Source organism: Phyllopteryx taeniolatus, chromosome 5 (assembly GCF_024500385.1).
Source record: "Phyllopteryx taeniolatus isolate TA_2022b chromosome 5, UOR_Ptae_1.2, whole genome shotgun sequence".
Taxonomy (NCBI): domain Eukaryota; kingdom Metazoa; phylum Chordata; class Actinopteri; order Syngnathiformes; family Syngnathidae; genus Phyllopteryx; species Phyllopteryx taeniolatus.
Window position 1 is genome coordinate 17,657,331 of NC_084506.1, and position 25,675 is coordinate 17,683,005.

Below are 25,675 nucleotides of genomic sequence, written 5' to 3' on the forward strand. Positions count from 1 at the left end.
CCAACCTGACAGAACTGGAGAGGATCTGCAAGGAGGAATGGCAGACGATTCCCAAATCCAGGTGTGATAAGCTTGTTGCATCATTCCCAAAAAGACTCATGGCTATATTAGCTCAAAAGGGTGCTTCTACTCAATACAGAGCAAAGGGTCTGAATACTTATGGCTGTGTGATATTTCAGTTTTTATTTTTTAATAAATCTGCAAAAATTTCAACAATTCCTTTTTTTTTGTCAATATTGAGTGCTGCGTGTACATTGTGGAAAAAAATGAACTTAAATGATTTTAGCAAATGGTTGCAATATAAAACGAGTGAAAAATTTAAGGAGGTCTGAAAACTTTCCGTACCCACTGTATATACATATATATACACACACACACTTTGAAAAGTTTTTTTCCCCCCCATCCCTTTGTTCATGTTCAAAGTCAATTGCTGAAAACGAGTAAAAACTGAGAACAAATTTCTAATTTGGGTCTTCAGTTAATCAAATGCCAAAGTGCAGTTGGGATGTTTGCGAAGCCAAAAAAAGTGAGCTAAGTTGCCTTCCACCTCCTTAAAAAAAAGGGTGCGGGGCAGATCTGCAGATTTTAATGAGTAAATTCCTGTGTCATTCTACACCCCCTCCAAGATTGCAGACCTGTTGTCACAAGTGTTGTCACTGACTAAACTCATCAAAAGTCAATGAGAATTTCATCTGGCTGGGTGGCATGATCAAACAGGCCACTTTGCGTAAATGAGCCATGGTAATTGTATGCTTAAAACGAGCTGAGAGATGCAGAAGTTTTAAAGTTGACAGGTTTGCGTCAGTACAACGCAACAATCAAATGCTCACTGGCCCGTTGTTGTTGTTTTCTAACCAAATGACAACATTGTCTGCATCATTTCACAGCAGCTGTTACTAGTAGCTGCTTACGTAGACAGATTGACAGCAAAAAATTAATTTCATGTTACTCTGATGTAATGCTGATATGTCCGATTCACAATCATATCTTTCATTAAAAAACTTAACTATCACACATATTGACATTTTGGCCTGCAAAAAAAACAAAAAACAAAAAAAAACATGTCAGATACTGTCAAAGAGTTACTTCAGTTTGTCAGGTGAAGACACGCTTGAGGACATTTCGTGTTCAAAGCTGTGACATTCAACCTTTTAATTGTTCAGAGTCCAGCAGAGTTGTTACGTAACTTTGTTGGGATTATATAACTGACCATCTAACATGTAAGTAGGCTATATCCCACCGTGATAAAAATGTCACCCAGTGGAACGGCAAACAGAACATTTGTAACCAATGTAAACAGACATTTGGGAATGTTTTTAGGTGGATACCGAATAAAATTGTAATTTCTAACTCCCCCTTGTTGTGTTTGTAGTTGTATTCATGTGTAAAAGAAGAAGAAAAAAAAAACTCCTTAATGAAAACGCTTCATTTTTATTGAGAGTCAGGGTGCATTACGGGGCTAAGCTTGTGATCCAGAAATGAAAGAAATAGGCTTTCTCCTTCAGGACTTGGGGGACTGGGACCTCATGGGTTAAATGACATATGGTTATGAAGCTTGAGAGGGAAGCTGTGAATAAAACGGGGGCGACCTCTAAACTGTCTGACCTGAGTGACATTGATTAGAATTAGAATGTGAAGTGTGCACGGTGGCGTATAGATGGATGTGGGGGTGAGTGTAACGGTTGAGCGTGGGGGAGGCTTGTACTGCTGCCTTGAGCCGAAAGACGGGGACGTGGTGGCACTATTGCGATGCCAAAAGCTCCTCTGTGTCGAGAAATTCTGTCTTTTTTCATTCGTTTTGCATTTCTGCAACTTGTTGCTTCTAATTGTGGTCAGGGCGGCCGCTGGATCTATCTCAAAGCACTGTGTCCTGAGAACAAGGCCCCTCTCCTGCTCCTGTGCACTTTGATGCTTTAATGGCTCTTAATTAGCCCGAATCCCTAAGCAGACATATGTAGGCCCTCCCGCTTTACCACGTTGTGAACGTCCAGACAGAAATAGGTCAGAATTAATGGTCAGCTGCGTGTCTCAAGTGTCCATGGCCTTACTTTTTGCATTTTGTGTTGACATGGGTGGGCCTTGCTGGCGAAGCAGCGGCTGATGGGGGTAGGGTGAATGGCATGCGTTAGGTTTCAGAAGAGGAGAGGGAGGAGGAAGAGTGGGGGAAGGCTGGAGAGGATCTGCTCATTGGCTCGCCAATCCCCCCCCCCCCCCCCCCCCCCCCCCCCAAAAAAAAATAAATGCTTATGGCTTTGCTGCATGACTGGGCATTTGTGACAGCCATAGTCCTGCCTGCCACATCTGCCAGGGGCACTGAGCCCTGAGCCAGTCAGCTTATAATCAATCACTTACGACTGATAGCTACACAGGCAGCTTGACATTTGTTTTTCTTGAGTCCAGCAGTTAAAAAACGCCAGTGCTGCTTTTGCCCTCAGGTGGTTTTGGCTGTGACATCAAATATACTAAGGAGATGAGACAGGGAGGGAGTGGGGGTGGGGGTGAGCTGGAGCAAGACAAGCGTGCTCGGTGCTGGCCATCAGTTAGCACAAATTCACACTTGCGTATAAAAGATGGATGATAATTATTGGGTGCCTCTAGAATGTAGGGCATTCTATCAACAAATATGCTCCATTTTGAGGCCAAAAGACAGCTGCGGGCGGTGAAGCCGAGAGCCGTGGCTCGCTGCCTTGTAAAGAACATATTACCTGTTCGGTAATGACTTTCTAAGTTGAACTTTCCTTTTAGTGGAAGTAGGTTTTGGGGTCATTTTATGTAACGTGTCCCTGACAGAGATAGCTTTCACCATGCCGGCTTTTTGTTGCCATGGAAACATGGACAGCCCATGATAAACGAGGACATCACACAAGTTAAAAAAAATAATGTCTTCCATTGTTATGTTTTGCCTTTCAGACAGGCTCCTCTCATAAATGGCAACAGGTCACCATCCTTGACCTGGGACGTTCTATGGCGACGCTAGGATTACAGATGATTTAGGTTGCGTGAAATAACAACAACAACAGCTAACGAGTCTGGAGTAGTAAAGTAAATTAGCTGAGTCAATCCAGTGCTTTTCCGCACTCAAACGACTTTGAATCAGAGCAGGCTACATCTGGAATTGATTAAGCACGCTTATTTCAAAACCAACTGGCAATGCCAGGATATACTTGAATCATCTTGAAGCACACTAAGGGAGATACTATAAAACTTTTACATGTAGAAATAAACTTTAAACTAGCACAAAATGTAAAGGTTAGATTTTAACCATTCAAAAATGCTCCGGATCAAAATAATCTTTTTTTTTTGTCTTTTATAGTATATTAAGATCCCGACTTCGGACTCTCCAGATGGATTCAGAGTCTTCTCGTTCTACCTGTCCAGCGACAGCAAAGACAAACCTCAGTCCAGCTTCGACTGCATTCATCAGTTTGTTTCAGGGTAAGCAACCATTTATGCTTGTCAGTGCTCCAAGCTCATGCTTGACAAGAAACCAGTCAAAGAGCCAGTTGGGAGGAAAAGACCTCAAGGAGTATTTAGTATTCTAACGATGTTATCAGTATTAATAGTACACTCAAAGCTAAAGGTTAAAGGGTTCAAGATATATTATAGAGTTGTACCTCTAAGGTTGAACACGATTCATAAGTAACGACGCTGGTTGACTTCCAATTTGTAGGATTATTACATTCTTAAAGGCCATAAATGTGTGAAAATAAGGCAACCACTGTAATATTAATACTTTAATATCATAAAACACTCTACCTTTGATAACAAGTAACCATAGCAGCTAGCCAGTCAGTGGCTAGCTTGCTAGCGGCTGATGTTAGCAGCCAACTCCTTTGCCTGTAATTTGCAATCTCTTCCTCCTTGAAATCTTTACTATGCTGATGTCACACACAATGATTGCTTGACCTTTGTCTACATGATGCATTTAAATTCGCAGAACTGGTGCTTCCCATGAAATATGTCAAAGAACAACTCTAGTACAAGGTGTTCGCAAAGTCACTGTGCCCTTAGTCTAGACCTTAAAGATGTGATCATTATTAATAGTGCACATTAAGCTTTAATGCTGTATCTATCACAGCTACTTAGGTTAAAGATATAATTATCTGGTTTTGGACTAAATGCAAATGAAATTAATTAAACTGTTGTTTTCCATTGAATAACCTAAAGAGAGAGTTGTGTTGTGACACCAAAGACCTCAAAACCAGTCACCAGCATGCATCTAAGTGCACTAAACTGATGCTTGACAAGAAACCAGTCAAAGAAGAATTTGCGGTATTGCCAACGTGATGAACGGACAGCGCTCAGCCACAGAGCTTGACACCTATTTGTCATTTTTCCATGAAAGAGAGGGCAAGGATCAGCTGGAGGGCCAGGGCAGTATCCAGGACAAGATCACGGTTTGTGCCACGGATGACTCCTACCAGGCCACACGGGAGCGCATGTCCCAGGTGGAGAAGGACATCTGGAGCCGCTCAGCTATCGAGATAAAACCAGGGCCAAGTGAGTGTTGTGTTCTTCCAGCCCTTGATATTCATACTATCGTACATGATATTGACAAAATTATTCGCTCACCTGCCTTGACTCACTTATGAATATGAGTGGCACCCCATTCATAATCCATAGGGTTTGATATGACATACTGTAACAGTGTGGCTGAAAAAGGGATAGAAAGCTTCTCAACTACTGCTTCTCGCAATCCCATCCTGCTGAGATATCACATAATTGATCAAAAGTGTAGTTTTGCAGTTATTCATGCCTCTTGGTCAGATTGTTGCTTGAATTTTGACCAGATTGTTCTGGCACCCAATATGCCCGCCAACACTATATAACATGCTTTGGTTTATCTGCTGTCAAGTCTTGTACCGATCAGGATTGCCTAAAAATGTAATTTCAGTGACTGCAATTTAATCCGCTTGATAAACTACTCGGAACTCGGAAGTATCTTCTTAAGAAGAGGCTGTAATTAACTGGAGAGAATTGGAAGTGAAACGGAGCTCATCCTTTTAGTTGTAAAGCGTAATATATAATAAATGAATACATGCTGTGCAGAACATGCCTGTAGCACAATGTTGGATAATTGCATTACAAGCAAGGAAGCTCTTGGAACCTTTGCCCGCAAATTAAATATAATGCTTTTATGCTAAAGGAGTGAGAGATCTGAGTTGGTGCATAAGCGTCCTAATAAATGGATCATTGTATGTGTTTTTTGCAGTAACACGCCCAGTTGTTTGGTGGTGGGTGACTCTTCTTTTTAAAGGGGGAATATTTCCTCGTCGTTAAAATGTCAGAAATAAACAATGATTGGTTGCAAAACTGATATTTCAATAGCAGAGCATGGTCACGATGTTTACTAAACATTATGCTAGTACGAACTGTGAATTTAGGAGGAAAATATTTGTGCACATTGGTTTGGTTAGATTTATACCACTTAGCCCATGCTGCATCTCCACTCATATTTTCTAAGGGCAATTAAGTGTCACCATGATGCTATTTATACATCTATGCAAACTCTAGACAGAAAGGCTTAAGTTAGAAACCAGAACAGATTTTTTTTTTCCTTCGGTCTGCAAACAGCTGCAGATGTTGGCCTCTTGCTAAGGTTTGAAATATCTTGGCCATTGCTATTTTTCACATTTAACCCCCGTAGAGCCATCAAATACCTTCCAGTTATCTGAGGTGCAATACGTCTGCTTTGGGATCTTAAATTTCCTCTGCAGCTGCATTATATTCATATATCAAATAGTGCTTCTTTGAAATGTGGTAATGCCGTTTTTTGTTGTTGTTGTCTTTTGTAAAGAAAATGGAACCCACAAAAGTCTGTACGTAGATTTTACTGATTATATATTGGTTGCATGACCATGCTGTCATATGTAACCACAAGTGACATTTGACTCATTTTTGCCAGTCAAACGGAGCCAGGCAGTCACGTCTGTGCCCACACAGGTTTTCAATGTGACTAATTTATGTGAAGCAGGGCACAACATCCTTGGCCTCAAATTCAGTCTTTGATTACCCTACAGACTACACACACAAAAATAAAACAGCTGTATCATGCGCTGTCATCTGTGTGTGCATAAAAATGTCCACATTTCAGCTCACAAGAACTCCATTTCGAACTTGAGAAAACACATTCCAGTTTTCTATGCCTGGTGAGCCTATTGTGCGGTTTTACGAGTGTAAAAAAAGAAAGTCAATTTAAGACCATTTCAATGTAACCATGTAAATAGTCAAGATTGCCAAGTTGACAGTGCAGGGGAACCAAATGCATTTTTCACGCCTTGGTCAACCCTCGATCATGTGGTTCCTCGGAATGTACCGTTCTGTCTTCGACCTATAGCAACCTCCAAAGTATGGCTTAAAGTTGTAATGAGATTATGGACTGTAGATATCTATAAGCAGTGCCTGCCCAGGTCCAACTGAATTAGTGGTGCAACAGGCAACAAGAAAGGGCCTCTGTTTGCTCGTTGCTTTAACTTTCCAGGCTCCTTTATTTACCCAGCAGTGGGATACTCTTGAGCTGTTGTAGCAAGACTTGGTTCACTGCATTCATATGTTTAAGGTGCTTTTTGAGAATGTGCTTCATATAATGCACCAGTCCTTGTTGCATAATCGTGTGCCTGTAAACACATACAACGAATTGTCAGTCATGCTGAAGGCATTTGTAAAACTGGACACAGGACTGTTGCTGGATCTTACCCCAGCTTGAGTTTTCTGTGTAGCCATCAATAAACATCTTTAGATTATTTCTGTAATAAATCTATCACTGACCCAACAGGCTTAAATTTCACAGATGATCTATTGAGACTTGACTTCCTGTGCCTTTGTTTTGATCTCAGGTAAGTGCATTAAGGTCCAGAGGAAACAGGGTCTGGTTTCTGGCTCAGATAGCAGCAACAAGCACTCCCCCAGCAATAAGAGGAGCCTAGTTGCCAGCCCTGTGGCACACCGGCCCTTGAGGGACCGCATCATCCATCTCTTGGCCTTAAAACCCTACAAGAAACCTGAGCTACTGCTGTGGTTGGAGAGAGAACGGGCCAGTCCAAAGGACAAGACTGACCTGACCTTAGTACTGGATGAGGTGAGACTAATGCCAAACTCGACATGTTCAAGATAAGAGGAACATATTGGTACTAGTATGTCATAAAGATAGCTTCAGAAAAAAAAAGAAACCACAAACAGGCGTATGAGCTAGAAAACCATGCTGTCGGGGTGTCTATGTCAGGCTGTTTACTGCTTTTCCATTGTTTTTGTCACGCTGCAATCATTGCACGAAAAACAGTGTCTCATTACCTGTGTGGTGTAAATACCGTATCTTGGGGAAAAATTGTTTTTTTGACAGATGAGAGGAGGGGTGTCCTCAGCTGGGTTCTAACTACTTCCAGGAATGAAATTGTGGGTAGATTAGTTTCCGCATGGTTGTTTAGCATCAAAACAAGGCAGTCAGGCATGGTTTGTGTTGCTTTCTAGACATTCTGAGAACTGTCTTTATCATGCTGCTTTATTCATGCAGTGAATGAACTGTTGTTTTTCTCAGGTTGGCAAGCTGAACCTTAAAGACAACAGCTATTCTCTGAAGGATGAGCTCTATAGACATGTCCAGAGAGATTGGCCTGGTTATCTGGAGGAGGAGAAGCAACTCATTCACAGGCTGCTAATCAGGTGGGCTTTCAGGGTGGAAAGTTTTAGGGACTCTGTGTACCCTTTGCCTCATTCAGGGACTTGGAAATGTGTTACTTATTGGTGTTAAGCAACATTTGGGCAACTGAGGTTTAATATTAATAAGGTACAGTTTAAAAAAAAAACAAAAAACTGGCTAATATAGAGCAGCCTTTACCAAACACTAACTTGTCTTTATTCACTACCAGCTGTTTTCAAAGCATAGTTCCCCATATTCGGCAGCCGTTTTAGAGCATTTTGACATATCTTTTGTAGACCCACGGGATATTGTGTACTATGACAATATAAGCAGTAAACCTACCCAAAGAAAGAGTACACTCTTCTTTCACCAGAAAAAGGTTGTTTTTTTTCTAGCTTTTTCCATTTAGTAAATCAGCAGTGGAACATAGATTGGTTTCACCACCACTTTCTGACCAAAAGGTGGGAAAAACAAGCTTTTTGTGAGAAGGAACATGTCAAGAAGAACAATGACTTTGATGCTAATATTTTTTGCTTTTGTGAGACCTCAAACTATAAAACAACAAAAACAAGACTGAGAAAGGGATTTTGATGGCAAAACAATTTATTTACAGCTATACAACTAAGAAACCCGAGTTGAACCTCAGTAACGTTTAATAATTTTGTTTTAATTTTGTTTTTCATATTATTGATTATTGACTATTGATTATTTTACTCTGAATATTCAAAGCTCCTTTTTCGATGCCAAAGTAGCGTTAAGTAGAATAATGCAGCCTGAAGGCGGGATGAACTGTAGTTCGGCTTCCCCCTTAGCCGATGTCATGTTGACTGCCAACTTGTTGACTGAAGCACCAGCACCTCTGCTGGCTGTAACCAAATTGTGTTGGCATTGATAAAATTTTGAATCCATTAAGTAATTATGAGAAACTGTCTCCAAACTTTATACAGTATATACACAATCCTACATTATGTAATTTAGTTTGTTTGCGTCCCCGGGTAGAACCGATTTGGGTCTAGAACTGAAAATGTTTTGGTATGCGTTTTAGATGACCACTTAGAGCACTGTAGCATTATAGTCAATTCTGTGCTGAAAAACAAATGGGATAATGATCATAGGCAAGGTTCTGAGGTTACTCCGGTAAAAAAAGAAATGTCAACTCTTGCCTCCAAGTTCTTTTTGACTTTTGCAGATGTTATTGCAGATGAAAAGACCAAAGGATGGATCTGTTTTGGCAGCAATAGCGTTGCTACAGAAAGGCCACTAAACGACTGCAGAAGAGTGTTCTGATCACGCAGAAAGGGGGAGCATCTAAATGACTCCTTCTCTGCGCTGATGAATCTCTTAATGGACACATCAAAGTGGAGGAAAATATCCCTTGTACTTTGTTGCCAAATGGTATTAGTATGGAAGGCTCGGGCTCGTGAGGCTGAGCTTTACAGGGTACACTTTCTTCCCTTCATGTGCCTGCCAGTAAACAGGCGGGCCATGTACTTCCAAAGTGTTTTGGCTAATTGCCCGTCCCCCACGACCCCTTGTTAGCAAACCCTGCTAAGAGTAGAAAAGAAAACAAAACAGTATGACTGCTATAATTAAATTGTACTCCAATTGTGATGATGCAAAAACAGTAGGCTCCTTATGATTCTGGCACAGTGGGCTCTAAATCAGGATTCATCATGTTCAGATAATTTTGGAACATCACTCAGAACAACATGACGATTACTGTAAGTGGGTGAGTGACTTGTTGCTGGGGTCATTTTTACACGGAAGGAACTGTAGGAAGCAGATTAAAGGAGCAGACAGTTCGTTCCTGCAGGGGTTCCAACATCTGCTGCTATTGTTCTGCTCACTGGACCGTGTTCAGTCTATGTGGTCACGTCTTGTCGATAGTATCGCCCGAGATGCAAAACAAAACATACCACAGAAAAATACATTCTGTGCGCTATTCATTCTTGTGGTACCTCTGTCAAAGTAGGCCTGCAGCTATCAAATATTTTTAGAATCGATTATTCTGCAGATCATCCCATTGATTACTCAAGTAACCACATTAGAATAAGCAGAACAGAAAATGGGTGGATGGATAAACAACAATACCAATTAAAAGAAATTATGCGAAAGACGCAGGTGTTATTTTTGTGTACTTGGAGTCGCCGTCCGTACGTTCCACACTGCAGTATCTGTGACTTTGAATGTGTGTGGCTTTGAAAGGCGGTGCCTAGCTCGGTGAGTGACATGAAAGTTTGCGAATTAAAGTGGCGAGTTGGCTTTTGTGAGCTCAGGTTAGCAGCTGGCTGTGAACAGGCTAACCGTTAGCCAGTCTGCGTCTTGAGTGACTGGGCGTCACTTGTAGCCTGGCAGCAAGCAAGTGTATGCTCATTTTGTCTCCATTTGTTCAATAAAGCAATTGAAAATGCACCGGCGACAATATGTTCTAACTAGGGGTGGTCAGCTATGTTAAGTTAGCTTAAGATGTTTACTTTACCGTAGATGTCCAGTTGTGTAAGCCAGTTCTGCTTTGGAGTGGACACGTCGCACTTTATCTTTTTTTTGAAGAGAGGTGATCCCAAATTTTGGACATTGTCTGTCCTTTACGCACTCTTTTCTCCTGACTCCTGCTTATTGCTACGTGAGTCTGCAGTAATATTAGACCGTGTGGAAAACTGATCACTGCTGATCAAACTTTGAGGCAAAGATTTTGCTTAGGATTTTTTTTTCTTTTTGTAATCTAGTTATTCAAGAGGTTATTCATAATAATAGTTCAAGCCCTGTGTCAATATTCTCTGGAATGTTTTCAGTAGGAATGACCACTATTTGTCCACCTTCCTCACCATAAATCCACCGTTGCCAGCTTTATGCCCCATATTCTGCCTCTTCCCGTTTAGCGTTACAGCCCATTGACCCGGTCGTTACTGTCCAAGTGACGGCGCTGTGTTCTTCATCTTGTATTCAGGAAGCTTCAGCCACTCCACAGCAGTAGCCAGTTGAAAAGTCCCCAAGCCCACCAGTCATTCCACAAAACACCCGGGGATTCTCCTTCCCAACTCAGTCCTGCAAAGACGCTTTCTGTGGTAATTGTTCACCTTGAATTTTATGTATTTTCCCTCGCTCTCTCGACATGTCTCAGATAATAAAGAAAGAGGGAAGGGAATTTCCTCTGTTACAAGCACAATAGCATATTGACTCAAGCGGTACTTTAACCCTAACTACAACAATGACAGGAATTAAATGAGGACATTGTGAGACTTTATTATAATATATACAAGTGCACATTTAATAAATCAGATATTAAATGTTAAGTTTGGTTGCTGTTTTCTTTGCATGAAACCCAGCAAGTAAATCCAACTGAATCCTTAAAGCAAGTTACGATGTGTATTTGTCAATGTCACTTCAAGGCGCCTTTGAGACTTTCCCATTTTGCCCAGAAAAAGTCGGGATTTTCCATAGAACTTCATATTTATTGTATTAAGTCGATGTTACGCTGTTAGAAATGTATATTGGTAAAGCTCCCACACTTTTTTTTTTTTTTTAATTAATGACTGCAAGGAGACAATTTATATTCAAACTGCAAAATATGTGATTCTGGTGAGGACACCAAAGGCGCTTCATAGTGAGATTAACCCATGTACGTACATTATGTCCATTTTGCTGCTAATATTCAAACTGTGGTGTTCTTTCCTATAGAAACGCCCTCTGCCTTTGGATCCATCCAACTGTCAAACCCCCAAAAAACAAAGACTAACAGACCACTGCTTGCCACGGCAGTCTCCCTCCCACGGCACCAATGGGGCCCAAAATGCCTCCGGCGGCCCACACGACAAAACCAACAATCATCTCCCGGCGTGTCTGAACGGTCTGCACTCGCCCCACAAAATGAGCGGTTCGTCTACTACTCCCAAAGCGGAGAGGACAGAGCCGTCTTCTAAGCCGCTAACCCCCAAGTCCCCGCACATCGACACATTGTCGGTTTGCGCTGACCAACAACTGCCCAACGGTCAACATAAAAAGAAGAAGTCCAAAAAGCACAAAGAGAAGGAACGGGAGCGCTTAAAACCGGAGTGGATGGAGACCAGCCCAGATTTGAAGAAGAACCAAGAAAATCTCAAAGGTAAAGGTGTCAGAGTTGAATTATGTTTTCATCAGTTACAGCGTTTGTAAGTGTCGTAACTAGTCATCAGTCCCCAGTCTGTTGATGATTGACTGCGGAACAGCTGGGTGACCTACGGTCCAACGAGTCCGCAGGCCGCCATCGCCTCCTACTCGGCGCTTCTGACGTCACCGCCTACCTCAGATCATATCAGAAGCCGTGATAAATGATTCTATCGGACTTTTTATATGACAGTCGCCTTATTGCGTTTGCATTGGCCCAATTGGCTCAACTGTGCGCTTTTTCTTAGGAGAGAAAACACCTGTCAGACGAACCACAAAAGAGGACCTGCCGGACTATTTATTGTGAGTTTTCAACACTTGTACATTCTTTATTTTTTTTATTATCAGGTTGAAAAATTGCATCACTGTTTCCATATGAGTTGTCAGTATAATCTGTCACTACCTAAACGCCCCAAAGCTTTGGGCTCGCCTTCAAAACATTCACATAAAATCAAAAGGGGGGAAAAAAAACATTCACAAATCTTCCCAGAAAATAGCTTTGTAAACGAATGATCCTGTCTTGCATTTAGCCATCTGTTCAATTCATCACGAAGTAATGACCACTTTACTCCACTATCCTACAGCGCCACCCACTGAAATATTTCGGGGAAACAGCTTGACGTTACCTTAAAAAAAAAAAAAAAAAAAACCTAATAGTTTTGCTTTCCTTTTCAGAAAATACAGCTCAATTACAGCAGTGGAACAACGTGAGCAATACAAAGATGACTTCTGTTCCGAGTATGACGAATACAGAGCTCTTCACGACCGCATCGGGGCCATCACGGAGATGTTTGTTCAGTTAGGCTCAAAGATCAACACGCTTGCCCCGGGGACGCAAGAGTACAAGGTACTGCCTCAGCCCACCACCTTAATCCGGCTCCACTTCTTGGGAAAACACACATCTGATAAGCACCACTATTGTCTTTCTCCATTTTTAAATGTTTTGCAGCTCATGGAGGAGCAAATACTACAAAAGTACCGAAAGTATAAGAAGGTATGTATCACTTATACAACACAGACAACATACACTATGTTTGTAAACTCTCAAAAACACTGAAATTCCAACTGTCCATCCATCCACTCTCTCACTTGACATTGAGAGAATTGTCTTCTTTGCAATTACTCAAGATTTGCCTTGACATATACAAAAGGCACCAGGTGGCGCTGTTTCATAACATTATAAACTGCATCAAAGTAAACAAATGCTTAACTTAATCGAATATAGCCAGCGTTTGAAGTTGGGTGATAATGGGGAGGAACATCTATGGAAATTATTCAAAGCGGGTCATGTTCCACCATCTTTTTTACATGGTTTATTCGTGAAGAGTCAAAAGTTCCATCAAATTTTTCAGCCAACAACAGCAGAAGGAGGATGAAGCGTTTGGCTAAATCTACATCATTAACAATGAGGAAAATATTCTTCCATTACAATCGATTATTTGGTAAAAAAATAATAATAATAATAATTATACTATGGAAGAATCTCTATGTTCAGAATGGAGTGTTACAAATAAAACATATTTACGCTAAATGGACAGGTCCTCTGCCGGTTGCAGCCAAGTAGCGAAGACATGATTAATCAACAATCAGTTATACATGAAATAACACAATTCTTAATTATTAATATATCAAGTCATTCAAGTTCTTGTCTAACCTACCATTTTTCAAATTTCCACTTTATTCCAGTGAATTCTCATGGTAAGGAAAGTTCCCAGTCATTTAAAACCCTGGTTATAAAAAGTCTACAACCCCCCCTCCCTTGTTCAAATGCAAGGTTTTTACATATTTAAAACACAAAACAATTGATTTTGAAACGTTTTCTCCATTGATGTGATCTATAACCTGTACAACTGAATGAAAAAAAAAAAGAAGAAATATTTCAGAGAGGGGAAGTAAAAATATACTGGGACAATGTGGTTGCACATGTGTGCACACCCGAATAACTGGGGATGTGGCTGTGTTCAGAATTAACCAATCACAATCAAACTCATTTTAAATGTGACTCGGCACACACCTGCCATCATTTAAAATGCCTCGGATTAACCCCCACCCCCACACACAAAAAAATCAGCCATTCTAGTAGGCTTTTCCTGACATTTTTTGTTTTGTTTTTGCTTTCTCGCAGAAGCCTGAAGGTTTTGAGCTCACACGGACTGCTATTTGGAACTGTTGATAATTCCCCCCACTTTGAAAAATGCCCCAGTTCCAGCTGAAGGAAAAACAGCCGCAAAGCATGATACTGCAGCCACCTCGCTTCACAGTCTGTAGTGTGTTCTTTTGGTGATGAGCGCCGTTTGTTTGCGCCAAACAAATTTTCCCCACATGCGTTTGGGAGATTTCAAATTTTTTATTTTTTTATTTTATTTTTTTTTTTTCCCTTTTGTAGGATAAGTCTTGCCACTCTACCCCATAGTCCACCATTGACATAAAGACAGCAGGAGATTGTTGTCAAATCTACTACACAGCCATTACTTGCCATAAATTCCTGCAGCACCTTTAATGTTGCTGTCGGCCTCTTGGCAGCCTCCCTTACTAGTTTTCTTCTCATCTTTTCATCCATTTTGGAGGAACATCCAGTCCTTGGTAACGGGTCACTGTTGTGCCATATTTTCTTCACTTGATGACTGTCTTCACTGTGTTCCATGGTATATTTAGTTCCTCGGAAATTCTTTTGTGGCCTTCTCCTGACTGACAACTGAACTTTATTTAGGTTTCATCGGAGGCACTTTAAATGGTGGCAGGCATGTGCCGACGCCCATTTAACATGAGGTTGAATGTAATTGGGTTAATTCTGAACACAGCAACATCTCCAGTTATAACAGGGTGTGCACATTTGTGTAAACCCATTATCTCAGTTGTTTATTTTTACTTCCCTTCGTGAAATGATTTATTTTCTCCCCCCCCCCCAATGGAATTATACAGGTTATGGGTTCCATTGTGGTGGAAAGAGTTTTGAAATTATTTATCTTGTTCCCATGTTTTTTTATTTAAAAAATGACTGGCGATTGAACGGGATGCGTAGTTTTTATATCCACTGTACAAGGCCATGGAGTTTTAAACATGAAACGCTAAAAGATGTGTACTATATGCTCTTGATTGAGGCCCATCATACTGAACTCTGACTTGTGCCCTCTCTGTTTTTGTCTTCCAGAAATTTCCCGGCTACAGGGAAGAGAAGAAGCGTTGCGAGTACCTCCATCAGAAACTGTCCCATATCAAAGGTCTGATCTCAGACTACGACCGGGCGCGGGAGCTCTCCTAGTACAAATGGCGGCTACTCTCGAAACAGACTGAAATGAGAATGGACCAAAAGACTCGCAGCGGGCCCAGAGACAGACCAGCTGGGTGCTACAGTCGCTGAAACATGACTCACTTTACACCTCCGTGTGTTCATGGAATCAAGGAGCAAGGTGGTTTCAAAGGTGGGACCCGGACCAGTGACTCGAGATCAAAAGTTGGCCTTTAACGTGATGCTTTTAGTGCTGTAAAGGCAGCAAATTGTCCTGCTGTAAACTGACTGGGCAGATGTGCAAGTGAAAGCCAAATCTTATTGTTGTTGTTTTCCTGAATTCTATAATTGATCGTTCCTGCCAAAATGTTTTATTCTATTCTTTCTCATGCCAGAGAGCAATTGACTTTATGAAACGTATTATATTGATGGTACAATCAGTCTTGGGGGAAAACAAATGCTACTAGTATGTACGTGTCAAGCAGAGGAATCCCTTTACTTGCTGTTTGCTGACATGACACATTCAGTCACTTTATTAATTAATGACAAACTTACCAGATTGAGTTGTTCTTATGACTTCAAAACAAAGGCAATGCAAAACTTGCCACCTAACACTAATATTTCCGCAGCAGTGAGACCCTACAAAGTTGTATCGAGATAAATCAATGCCTTGAGATACGAGTGGCCCGACTGTAGACATTCAATATAACAGTACTCACAATCATATACTGTATTCTTTATCCTCTGCGAGGAGCTGAGATGTCTATACTGTACAGACATCCATTTACACTATTATCAGTCTAGCTGTCTTATACCGCCCCCAGGTGGCCAAGCACAATGGCCATTCAATTAATGCAAAGTGTGGGGGGAAAAAAAACTTTGATTCTATTAAATTATGTATGTCATTAACGTGTGTCTTTTTATAAAGTGCAAAATTATAGAGCGCTATTTTTCTCTTTAAAAAAAAAAAAAAAACATTACCCACTTTTATTTTATTTTTTTTCCCCCAGAGAGGATGTAATGGATTGATGGCATTTCCGTTGATTTCAATAGGGAAAGAGGATTTGCATTACGAGCGTGGCCACAGAATAAATTAAACTCGTATCTCAAGGCACCACTGTGTTTGCTAGTTTGTGATAGGGAATATCATCATGTTGATTTGTACTTGAAATCAACAAAATCTGTCCTAAGTTTACTCTCAAGCTTAGTGTCAGCCACATCCACATCATGTGGCCACCATGAATTGCCTTTTTTTTTTTTTTCCTTGTATAACACAAACACATCAGCTCTCGCTTATCCCTCGTCTCCTGCTATCAACAAGTTTGTTTACTGGCACACAGTTACGCTATGATACAAGTCAAGCCCTGTTTATCTGTGTAAAGATTGTTTGCCATTTCTCAACTCACGGAAGTGAAGCGTTTTGTCCGGAATTTAGTTGAATGGCGGACATCAGCTGAATGTGACGCCTTATCACGCAAAAATTGGGACTGTAGACAGGACGGCACTCAGTTCAAAGCGCAATAGGTTTAATTGGGTGTAAGGAGCAGGCTGACCTCTAAGAGGTGCGATCAGGCTCCGGTGTTTTTTATGCTCAGCAGGACATTTTAAATGCTCATTACTGTATTTAATCTTGACATGAGGCAGCCTGAAATGTTGGCATCAGATCGGGAGTGCTTTCCAAACCTGTTTCAATATTGCATTTGTCTTAATGATAGCTTAGGATGGGGAAAGACAAGCTAGCCTTAACATGCACATCAGATTTCCAAAATTCTGGCATCTCTGTCCTGAAACAACCCGGTTTCAAGTGTTCTCATATTACTGGTTTGGATAAAAAGTTTGAAGGTTCATTTACAAACTGCATAGTTAGATGGAAGTTTTAATTTCTCTGTACGTTTTCTCTCTCTGGTTGTTGTGACTCATAATCTGACGCAATATTCTCAACGTAAAGAGTTTTTTGCTTTCCGTCCAATCCTGTCAAAACGCATTATTTCTGCAGAAACGTACATAACGTACTTTTTTTTTTACACTAACATTCTCATTCAAGTAATCAGACCCACAGTTTACAGGAGCTATAAAGTCTACACACCCTTGTTCAAATGCTATTGTGATATATATATATATATATATATATATATTTAAAATTGTATTTATTTTTAAATCACTCTACTATCAATCAGGAGAAGGGTACAAAAGAATTTCCAAGGCATTAAATATGGTCAGGGATGCTGCCAAGAGGTCGACCAAAACATTTGAAAGAGCTGCAGGAATTTCCGGCGAGTGCGGGCTGTTTAGTACATGTGATAACAATCACCTGTCTTACATATGTCTGGTCTGTGGGGGTACGGTTGCAAGACGGAAGCCTTATCTTACAAACAAAGTCATTGGAAGATAAGGCTGCATTCTGCAAAAACCAACTTGAAATCTCCCAAGCATTTGTGGGAAATGTATGCTATAGTCTGATATAACATTCCAAACACAACACTTTTAATCCCCAAAAGATAACCCTTCCTACAGTGAAGCATGGTGGTGGACGAATTTTTCTTCACTTGGCACTTGGGCCTTAATCAACATGGAGGCAAATATGAACAGTTCCAAATACTAGTCAACTTTCAGGCTTGTGCTCGAAAGCTTACTAGAACATCAGAACTTCATTTGGGGTTAATCAGAGGCACTTTCAACTGTAGTATGTTTTTACTTTGAATGCCATTGATGAATTCTGAACTCAACCACATCCCCAGTCATGAGGGTGCACACTTGTGCATTCACATTACCTTAAGCTAATTTACCTTCCCTTCTTGAAACAGTTTCTTTTTTATCAATTGAGTTGGACAGGTTATTGGTCATAATGCTGGATGACTTATCTTGGTTTTAATTTTTTTTATAGCACAAAAACTTTCCATTTTACAGAGCTGTCTAGACTTTTTATATTCACTGTATATACTGGAGGGTTTTTTTCCATGTTGGTTTTTAGTTTTGGGATATTTGAAGAATGTGGGACTTGTGTCTCGGCACATATGAAAATGAAAGAATATTTATTAGCGCTGATAATTAATCCTGATTATAGCATATTATTTGGAATGAGATTGGATCCATGTAGCATATTTCCTATCAACATTGACTCTGCTGTGCTGGCACTCAAAATTATTGTGGTTCATTTCTTAATAAAGAACAGTGTACAGTCAGCTCAGAAGACAATTTATTAATATTCCACAAAATGTTTTTCATTCAAAACAGAATGGTACTTACACATTTGACGCAAAACTAAGAGGAAATCATCATTTCCATCAACCACTCAAGGAAATTTAGTTCAATACATGTGTAATTAAAGTGCAAGATTACTCAGTAATTATAAGAGAATCCAAGATTGTACCATGTTGGTTTTGTGAGAACTGATGAAGGAATGTTTTTTTTTTTTTTTTTAATTACTCCTCAGCAGCACAATACAAAAGGTGCCTTTTCATTGACAAGGAAATTCAAGAACTTGGGTCTGTAGTTTCACACTGTTGCCACTATAAAAGTGCTATGTTGTTGAGTACTGAAGTTAATATCAGATGCCTTGTCAAATGCAATAAGAGCACCAGGTTTAGAGAGAAGCCTTCCAGCATTTAAAACAAATGTTATACAGTGACTAATGTAAGGAATTAGCATACATACATTTTCAAAACAATAGAATGAGCCCTGAGTTTTGTTATTTCTGCCTAGGAAACGCTTTAGTTTTCTCCACATTGGTTACAGGTGTGCTTTTTTGGTACTGGAATGACATTGACACAATGAAATGTGAAGTTAAATATTTTGTCTATCGTAAATCCCTGCAAATGATCTACCGAGGAGAACAAATGTCTTATTTATTTCTGTATGTTATTTTGTTGTTCTTTCACGGGATTTCTCTTTGCATAGTCATTTGTTTTCTTTCTACAGTAAAACCTGCAAGTATGGTGAAAGGGAAATGGAATATATTTTTGCAATTTTTGATGGCGAGTGTGTTATGCAAATGTCATCCTCATGAGAAAAGAAAAAGCTTTCAGGAAAACAAATGTATTGTTGTCTCATGAAAAATTGCAAATAAAGTTATTTTCAATGCAGTACGTGGACAGTGTGACATTTATGGAGACGTCCATGTGTGAATGAGACAAAATACCTTTCGAAGGCTTCCTTTAAATAAAAAATTGTTAGTCATTTTACTGAATTTTCCTTTCCATCTTTTAAAAGTAATTTACACATTTATTAAACAACACTAACACAGTGTTAAGACAAACTTTACTAAATCAGGTAAAAGTTCAGAAAAAGAGAATCTGGAATGACTAATTACTAATTGCTTTTCTGGGTCTGCTCCAAATTACATTTGAGACCGGATCCTCAATACTAACTTGTGGAGGCACTTTTGGCACGATGTATTTCATCATCTTTTTGACACCACTGTATCACAGAGCAGATCAGAGAAGTGAAGTTAGAGAGGACATACTCCTTTTATTTATAAAATAAAAAAGCTGCAGTTAGCGTAAATGTGACCTTATATACTGTCGGAGTTGAAGGACCTACGATTTTTTGTTGTCGACGCTAAGGTGCCGATAGTTGAGTCGATTAATCAATGATGTCACTGACATTTTTATACAACTGCCAACTCGCTGTGTGTGCTTTCACCTCCAAACACAAGCTCTTTCAATGACTTTGCCTTGGTCGCAATGGCCTCACCCCCGACTCGTGCATCCAATCACATTTAGATACCTTCAAGGCCTCGCAGAAAGTCAAAACTTGTAAAACTCTTAACACCAATTCGCATAACACGACTGGAGGGTCGCTAGATTGTTTGCTAATAGTATTGCAATAATGTTTTGTAGTGAACCTGCAGTTGTGTTACACAGTTTGCTGAAAGAGTTTTATAATAGTCAACTGTCTGCGAGACCATGAAGGTGTCTGAGTAGGATTTGCGATTGGATGGTGGAAGAAGAGCTTGCTGCGTCTGCGGGATGAAGGGGATTGAGCGAAACACTAGTTTTTAGCGTCATAAACTGTTCATTTTCACAACAAAGAGATTATTTATTGACCGCCACTTGTCTTTGTTTTGACATCTAAGCACACGCTAACAATATGTCTGTATTTCTCTGTTTGGTGAATTGGTTGAGGATTTCAGCCGATTCTCCCTTTGAAGCCTTCAATTCTGATGATTGTCCGCTCTCTAAGCAAACCATATAAAATCACCATTACACCTCACCTTAGCAACACAGTAATTTTACCCATTTTAACTCTGGTATCAACACTTGTCTGAGCCAGGAAAAGCACATTATGGTTTGATTCTCAACTTGGGCTGTATGAGGGTTACAATCCCGATGAGTGAGGACACTAGGCCACAAAATGAAACAATGCCTGCATTTGACGGGTAGATACCCAACTTGTCCAAGGGCATCGACAGATCACATATGTTTTTGATGGTATCCAATACGACGGGCGGGTGGGATTTGAAGCTCTGCAGCAGCAGAAAGAGAAAAGCATCCAAATGAGGGATGATGACTTCAGCTACCTCAGGACTCTCGTTGAGATGTGAAATCATTTTCTTCCTGAAGTGCTTATCCCTTGCCCTCTGCACTATTAACTGGGAGATGACGTAAACATCTCTGGTCAGGCTCATGACGAGCGAGAGGAGGTAGAATCGCGAGGCGTTAACGCTCCAGCGTTCCTTGTCGATAAGGCGGAGAAGTCCGACACTCCCGGCCCAAAGCGTGTTGTCGCAGATAAAGAAGAGCGCACGGTTGATGTTGGCTGCGGTAAGGCACAGGCAAAGCACTCGGTCAGAGAGTCGCATGGTTCGCTTGGCGGCCTCAATGGCACTGATTGCATTCCCCAGCCTGAACACTGACAAAGAAAGAAGAAAAAGAGAGAGTAAAAAAAAAATGTAAAAAAGTAATGACAATGTCAAGTAGGGCTGCAGCTAGGCCTGGGGGAAAAAAATAAAATAAAATAAAACAATTCCGCCCGGAACCAATGTTTGTGCCGCAGGAACCAATGTATCATGCGGACATATTTTGCAGACGGACGCAGTGTTGGGCCAATGATAAACTTTGCCAAAAATGACAAAAGGAGCATCTGTAAGTGATTTTAAAGACACTGTTAGATGTGCAATGTACATACAACATGATAAGTATGAGTGAGCTAAATGGTAGTTAGCATTTTTCACCTAAAATGGTAATTGCTAGCACACTAATGCTAATTGCAATTGCTAACCATTTAGTATTTAGCTTTTTCTTTGTTTTTTTAAATTAGAATTAGAGGTTAGCAGACTGGCTAACAGTTAGACAGTCTGTGTGTTGAGCATCAGTTATGGCCAAGCAGCTCGCATATGAATGTGCTTATTTTGTGTTTATTTTGTTACTGTTTGTTCAATAATGTGATTGAAAATGAACCGAGGGCTTTAACTCTAGCGGCGGTAGGCTATATTCAATTAGCTAACATCGATACCTTGTGTTGGCAATCATAGCTGTGCTGTTGCGGTACGTTAGTTTTGTTCTGCTTTGCAGTAGATACATTGCACTTTATTTTCTGCACACAATGAAACAATCCCAAGCTTTGGACATTCTCTGTCTTTTATGCATTCTTTCCTCCTGGCTTTCTGCTATGGCGCCAACTTATTTCTACAAGGAGTGGTGTGTTAGTATGCAGTAACATTAGTCAGCATGTAGATATGATCACAGTGAGGCTTCAAGGCAGAGATTTTGCTTCAACTTTTGTAATCAAATTATTTGTTGGCTTGTTTGGTATTCAATTACTCGTATAGCGTGTGATTGCTTTCGCCTTTGTTTGAGATCAAACCCCCCCCTACAGCCGACATCATCCACCAGCACAAACATTTCGAAATTTCAAGACATCTTGCCCACTGTGACCCAAAGTCGCCAGCCCAGACGTTAGAGGTGGTTGCACCTCAAGGCTGCTGTGACTGGGACGCTCAGGAGAGATAATTAAGTGCTTTGCCAACTGAGCTTGACCTATTTCACTGTGACCTCATATGGCACCAGGAGGGACAAGGTCTTTGTTGGCAGACCCAGCACTCAGGCTGCACCTTAATTTCCACAAGGAGCTCATATCCAGTCCGCTACTGAATTTTAAATTGTACCAGAACCTTGAAGTCAAAAAAGGTTTGTAAAACTGAGCCCAAGTAGAAAGGCAAAAGCGTTCTCTCACGCTCACACAGAGCTCAAAGAGACTGGCCTCAAAGTCCCCTGCTGTTCATCACAATGCATTTATTCTGGCAAAGGTGAGTGAAACTTCACAAAGTAACAAGTATCCATAGCATATAGCAATGTTTTTTAAGTTTTCTCTCCTTTACTCGATTAAAGAAAGGGGATTCTCAAGAAGTCGCAAAAGCGCTTCATCTCTTGGGTTTATAATTTGATTAGATAAAGGAATAACTCAGAAAAGTGTGAACTGCGGTGAGTCATGCATCGAGGTCAAGAACATTCAGGCATCCATCCATTTTCTATAGCGCCTCTCCTCATTAGGCTCACGGGTGAGATGGAGCCTATCTTAGCTGACTCGATTTATTGTGTGGAAAATATGGGGCAACATGTATAAAAAAAAAAATGGCATCAGGATTATTCGCTGCGGTGGCTACATACAGTCCCGCCCAAAAATATTGGAACGGCAAGGTCAATTCCTTTGTTTTTGTTATATACTGAAGACATTTGGGTTTCAGATTAAAAGATGAGTATGAGACAAAGGTTCAGAATTCCAGCTTTTATTTCATGCTATTTACATCTATGCGTTGAACAACTCGGGACAGATCACCTTTTATTTGAAGCCGCCCACTTTTCAAATGAGCAAAAGTATTGGAACAGACATGATTAAATTAACTAAAAGTGAATAACATTTAATATTTGGTGGCATAACCCTTACTTGCAGTAACTGCATCAAGCCTGCGACCCATTGACTTCACCAGACTGCTGCATTCTTCGTTTGAAATGCATTTCCAGGCCTTTATCAGTTCTTGTTTGTTTCTGGCGGTTTCTCCCTTCAGTCTCCTCTTCAGGAGGTAAAATGCATGCTCTATTGGGTTAAGGTCCGGTGATTTGACTTGATCAGTCTAAGAACTTCCACTTTTTCTCCTGTTGAAGTCCTTTGTTGTGATGGCAGTGTGTTTTTAGTTATTGTCTTGTTGCTTCTCCCGATTAGTTTGGATGCATTTTTCTGTAAATTGCCAGACAAAATGGTTTTGTATACTTCAGAATTTATTCTGTTGCTACCATTACACCATCAATACAGACTCGTGACCCCGTTCCAGAAGCAGCCATGGAAGTCCAAGCCGTGACATTACCTCCACCATGCTTCACAGATCAGCTTGTGTGTTTTGTATCATAAGCAGATCCTTTCTTTTTCCATACTTTGGCCTTTCCATCACTTTGGTATAGGTTAATCTTGGTCTCATCAGTCCATAAAACTTTGTTCCAAAACTGTTGTGGCTCATCGCTGTACTTCTTTGCAAAATCCAAATCTGGCCTTCTGATTCTTTTTATGGCCTGTATATTTCTTCTTTCAAAGTCTTCTTCGAGCAGTGGATTGTGATATCTTCACCCCTGACCTGTGGCGGTTGGCAGTGATGTCACTGACTGTTGTCTTTGGGTGTTTCTTCACAGCTCTCACAATGTTTCTGTCATAAACTGCTGTTGATACCCTTGGCCGACCTGTTTGATGCCTGTTGCTCAGTACACCAGTACACCACCTTTCCTTTTCAGGACATTCCAAATTGTTGTATCAGCTATGCCCAATATTTGTGCAATAGCTCTGATCGATTTTCCCTCTTCTCTCAGCCTCAAAATGGTTTTCTTTTCACCCATTGACAGCTCTATGGTCTTCATGTTTGCCTAACAGCAGATGCAGTTATCACAGGTGAAACCCAAAGCCAAAAAACAAGCACTCTCTCATGTTTAAGCAATTAATCTAAAAGGCAACACCTGAGCAACTACAAACACCCATCAGTCACATGTTCCAATACTTTTGCTCACTTGAAGTGGGTGGGTGGCTTCAAACAAAAGATGCTCTGTCCTGAGTTGTTTAACACATCTAGATGTAAATACCATGAAATAAAAGCTGGAATTCTGAACTTTCATCTCATGTTCATCTATTGATATGAAACCCAAATGTCTTCAGTTTACAACAACAACAAAAAGGAATGGATCTTGCCGTTCCAACACTTTTGGAGGGGACTGTTTATCCATAGCTTCCTATTTTGTTAAAATTATCTATGTACTTAGGTTTAGGGGTGGGACCCAAAAAGTTGTTTTTATTTTTTGCTTCTGCCTACTCCTATTGAACATGCACATTGGTATCAAAGAACAATATCAACTGCTTCTTTCCATTTGATTTTTGTTTTGTTTTCATCTTGTTTTGCTTTATATGAACTAGTCAATTGTTTGCAAATGTTCAATTCATTGACTAAAAATAAAAATGATTTTAGATTTTATGGCATGAACCTAGAACCCATCGAAATAAGTTAGTGTAAAACACAAACAAACACACACACACACACACACACACACACACCAGGGGCACCACACGAACAAATTAAAAACGCACAACATTCCACAACCAGAGGTTAATATATATATATACACACATACATATATACGTTTATGTAACAATACATTTGATTGATGATTCAAAAGGCAAGAGTTCGGTGTCCCAAAGGAAAATGTCGAATACGAGTAGTAAGTATTCGCCTGAATTTAGAACTTTGGAACAAACATTATTGATCATACTCACACTTTCGTCCAGCGCTCATGTTTGCCTCCAGACGGTTAAGTTTGCTCACAAGCTCCTTTCGCTGGGAGTTGTTTCCAAGAGCATACACAGACAGGGCACACGCATATTGGGTTGCTCTAAAATAATAACACGAAAACAAAAATACAATTGTTGAGAAGTAATACAATTGTGCTGTTAAAAGTTAACTATACAACACGAATTAAATTTGCGCAACGCTTGTCGTAATAAAACTTTGACGCAAAAATGAAGTGACGACAAAGTCACATGAATATACCTGAACGTATACGTACCTGAAAACACGGTCCCTTCCCTGACTTTGGTTGATTACATTCTGCACCAGCTCCATGACTTAGAAAACAACTTGTTCCACGTACTTGCACGCTCCTTTAGGCTAATCTCATTTTCATGTGGTGAGCACAATGCCCGGCCATTGTGTTCGGTATAAATGCTGTCAGGAATCACTTCTCAGTTTTAAGTTACCCGTTTAAAATAAATGGCAGTTAGTTTCAAATGTAAAAACGGATAAAACGCTCATTTCATGCTGATCTGGCGAGCTTTCAAAGCAGGTACGTTTGGGCCAAACTCGTTTGGTTCGACCCGGAAGTATTTACCGACGTAACGGAAGCCGAAACTGTTTTCGTCACGGACCATCCGCGTTGGTGTTGCCAAGGTAACAGTATAGTATATGCTGTAGCTATCAACATCCATACTTTTCCTCTTTTCTATCTCCCCTTTCTTTCTATCTTTCCTATTGTATCGTCTGTCTTTCCTTTTTTTCTATCTATCTAGCTTTCCCTTTTCTATTTATCGTCATTCTATATTGATCAATAGATTGAAAAACACAGGAAAGCAATCTAGGTACTAGTAGCTTTCTTTTTTCTATGTATCAATATCAATAATTTCCTTGTTATTTTTCCTAT

The 25,675-nt window shown here is 40.3% G+C and overlaps 2 protein-coding genes across 3 annotated transcripts in view; one reads left to right on the plus strand and one right to left on the minus strand.

Moving 5' to 3' along the window:
* Nucleotides 1–19,090, plus strand: part of LOC133477919 (RNA polymerase II elongation factor ELL2) — a 39,003-nt gene extending 19,913 nt beyond the window's left edge. Inside the window, exons 1-11 of one of the 2 annotated variants that reach the window (XM_061773285.1) lie at nucleotides 1–61; nucleotides 3,314–3,435; nucleotides 4,346–4,500; nucleotides 6,837–7,078; nucleotides 7,535–7,659; nucleotides 10,584–10,701; nucleotides 11,315–11,738; nucleotides 12,028–12,082; nucleotides 12,455–12,626; nucleotides 12,729–12,773; nucleotides 14,931–19,090. The exon at nucleotides 1–61 is cut by the window's left edge and continues 140 nt beyond it. In XM_061773285.1, coding sequence (XP_061629269.1) covers nucleotides 38–61; nucleotides 3,314–3,435; nucleotides 4,346–4,500; nucleotides 6,837–7,078; nucleotides 7,535–7,659; nucleotides 10,584–10,701; nucleotides 11,315–11,738; nucleotides 12,028–12,082; nucleotides 12,455–12,626; nucleotides 12,729–12,773; nucleotides 14,931–15,041 — 1,593 coding nt within the window. In that variant the 5' untranslated portion in view covers nucleotides 1–37 and the 3' untranslated portion in view covers nucleotides 15,042–19,090. The remainder of the gene's footprint in view (nucleotides 62–3,313; nucleotides 3,436–4,345; nucleotides 4,501–6,836; nucleotides 7,079–7,534; nucleotides 7,660–10,583; nucleotides 10,702–11,314; nucleotides 11,739–12,027; nucleotides 12,083–12,454; nucleotides 12,627–12,728; nucleotides 12,774–14,930) is intronic. The other variant, XM_061773284.1, reaches the window with a different exon arrangement.
* On the minus strand, nucleotides 18,183–25,453 carry pex11a (peroxisomal biogenesis factor 11 alpha). Its single transcript, XM_061773286.1, has 3 exons — nucleotides 25,046–25,453; nucleotides 24,756–24,871; nucleotides 18,183–20,858 (listed from the first exon to the last, which is right to left on the minus strand). The coding sequence occupies exons 1-3, from the start codon at nucleotides 25,099–25,101 to the stop codon at nucleotides 20,290–20,292; spliced, it is 741 nt and encodes a 246-aa protein (XP_061629270.1). The 5' UTR covers nucleotides 25,102–25,453; the 3' UTR covers nucleotides 18,183–20,289.
* Nucleotides 25,454–25,675: the final 222 nt, after the last annotated feature.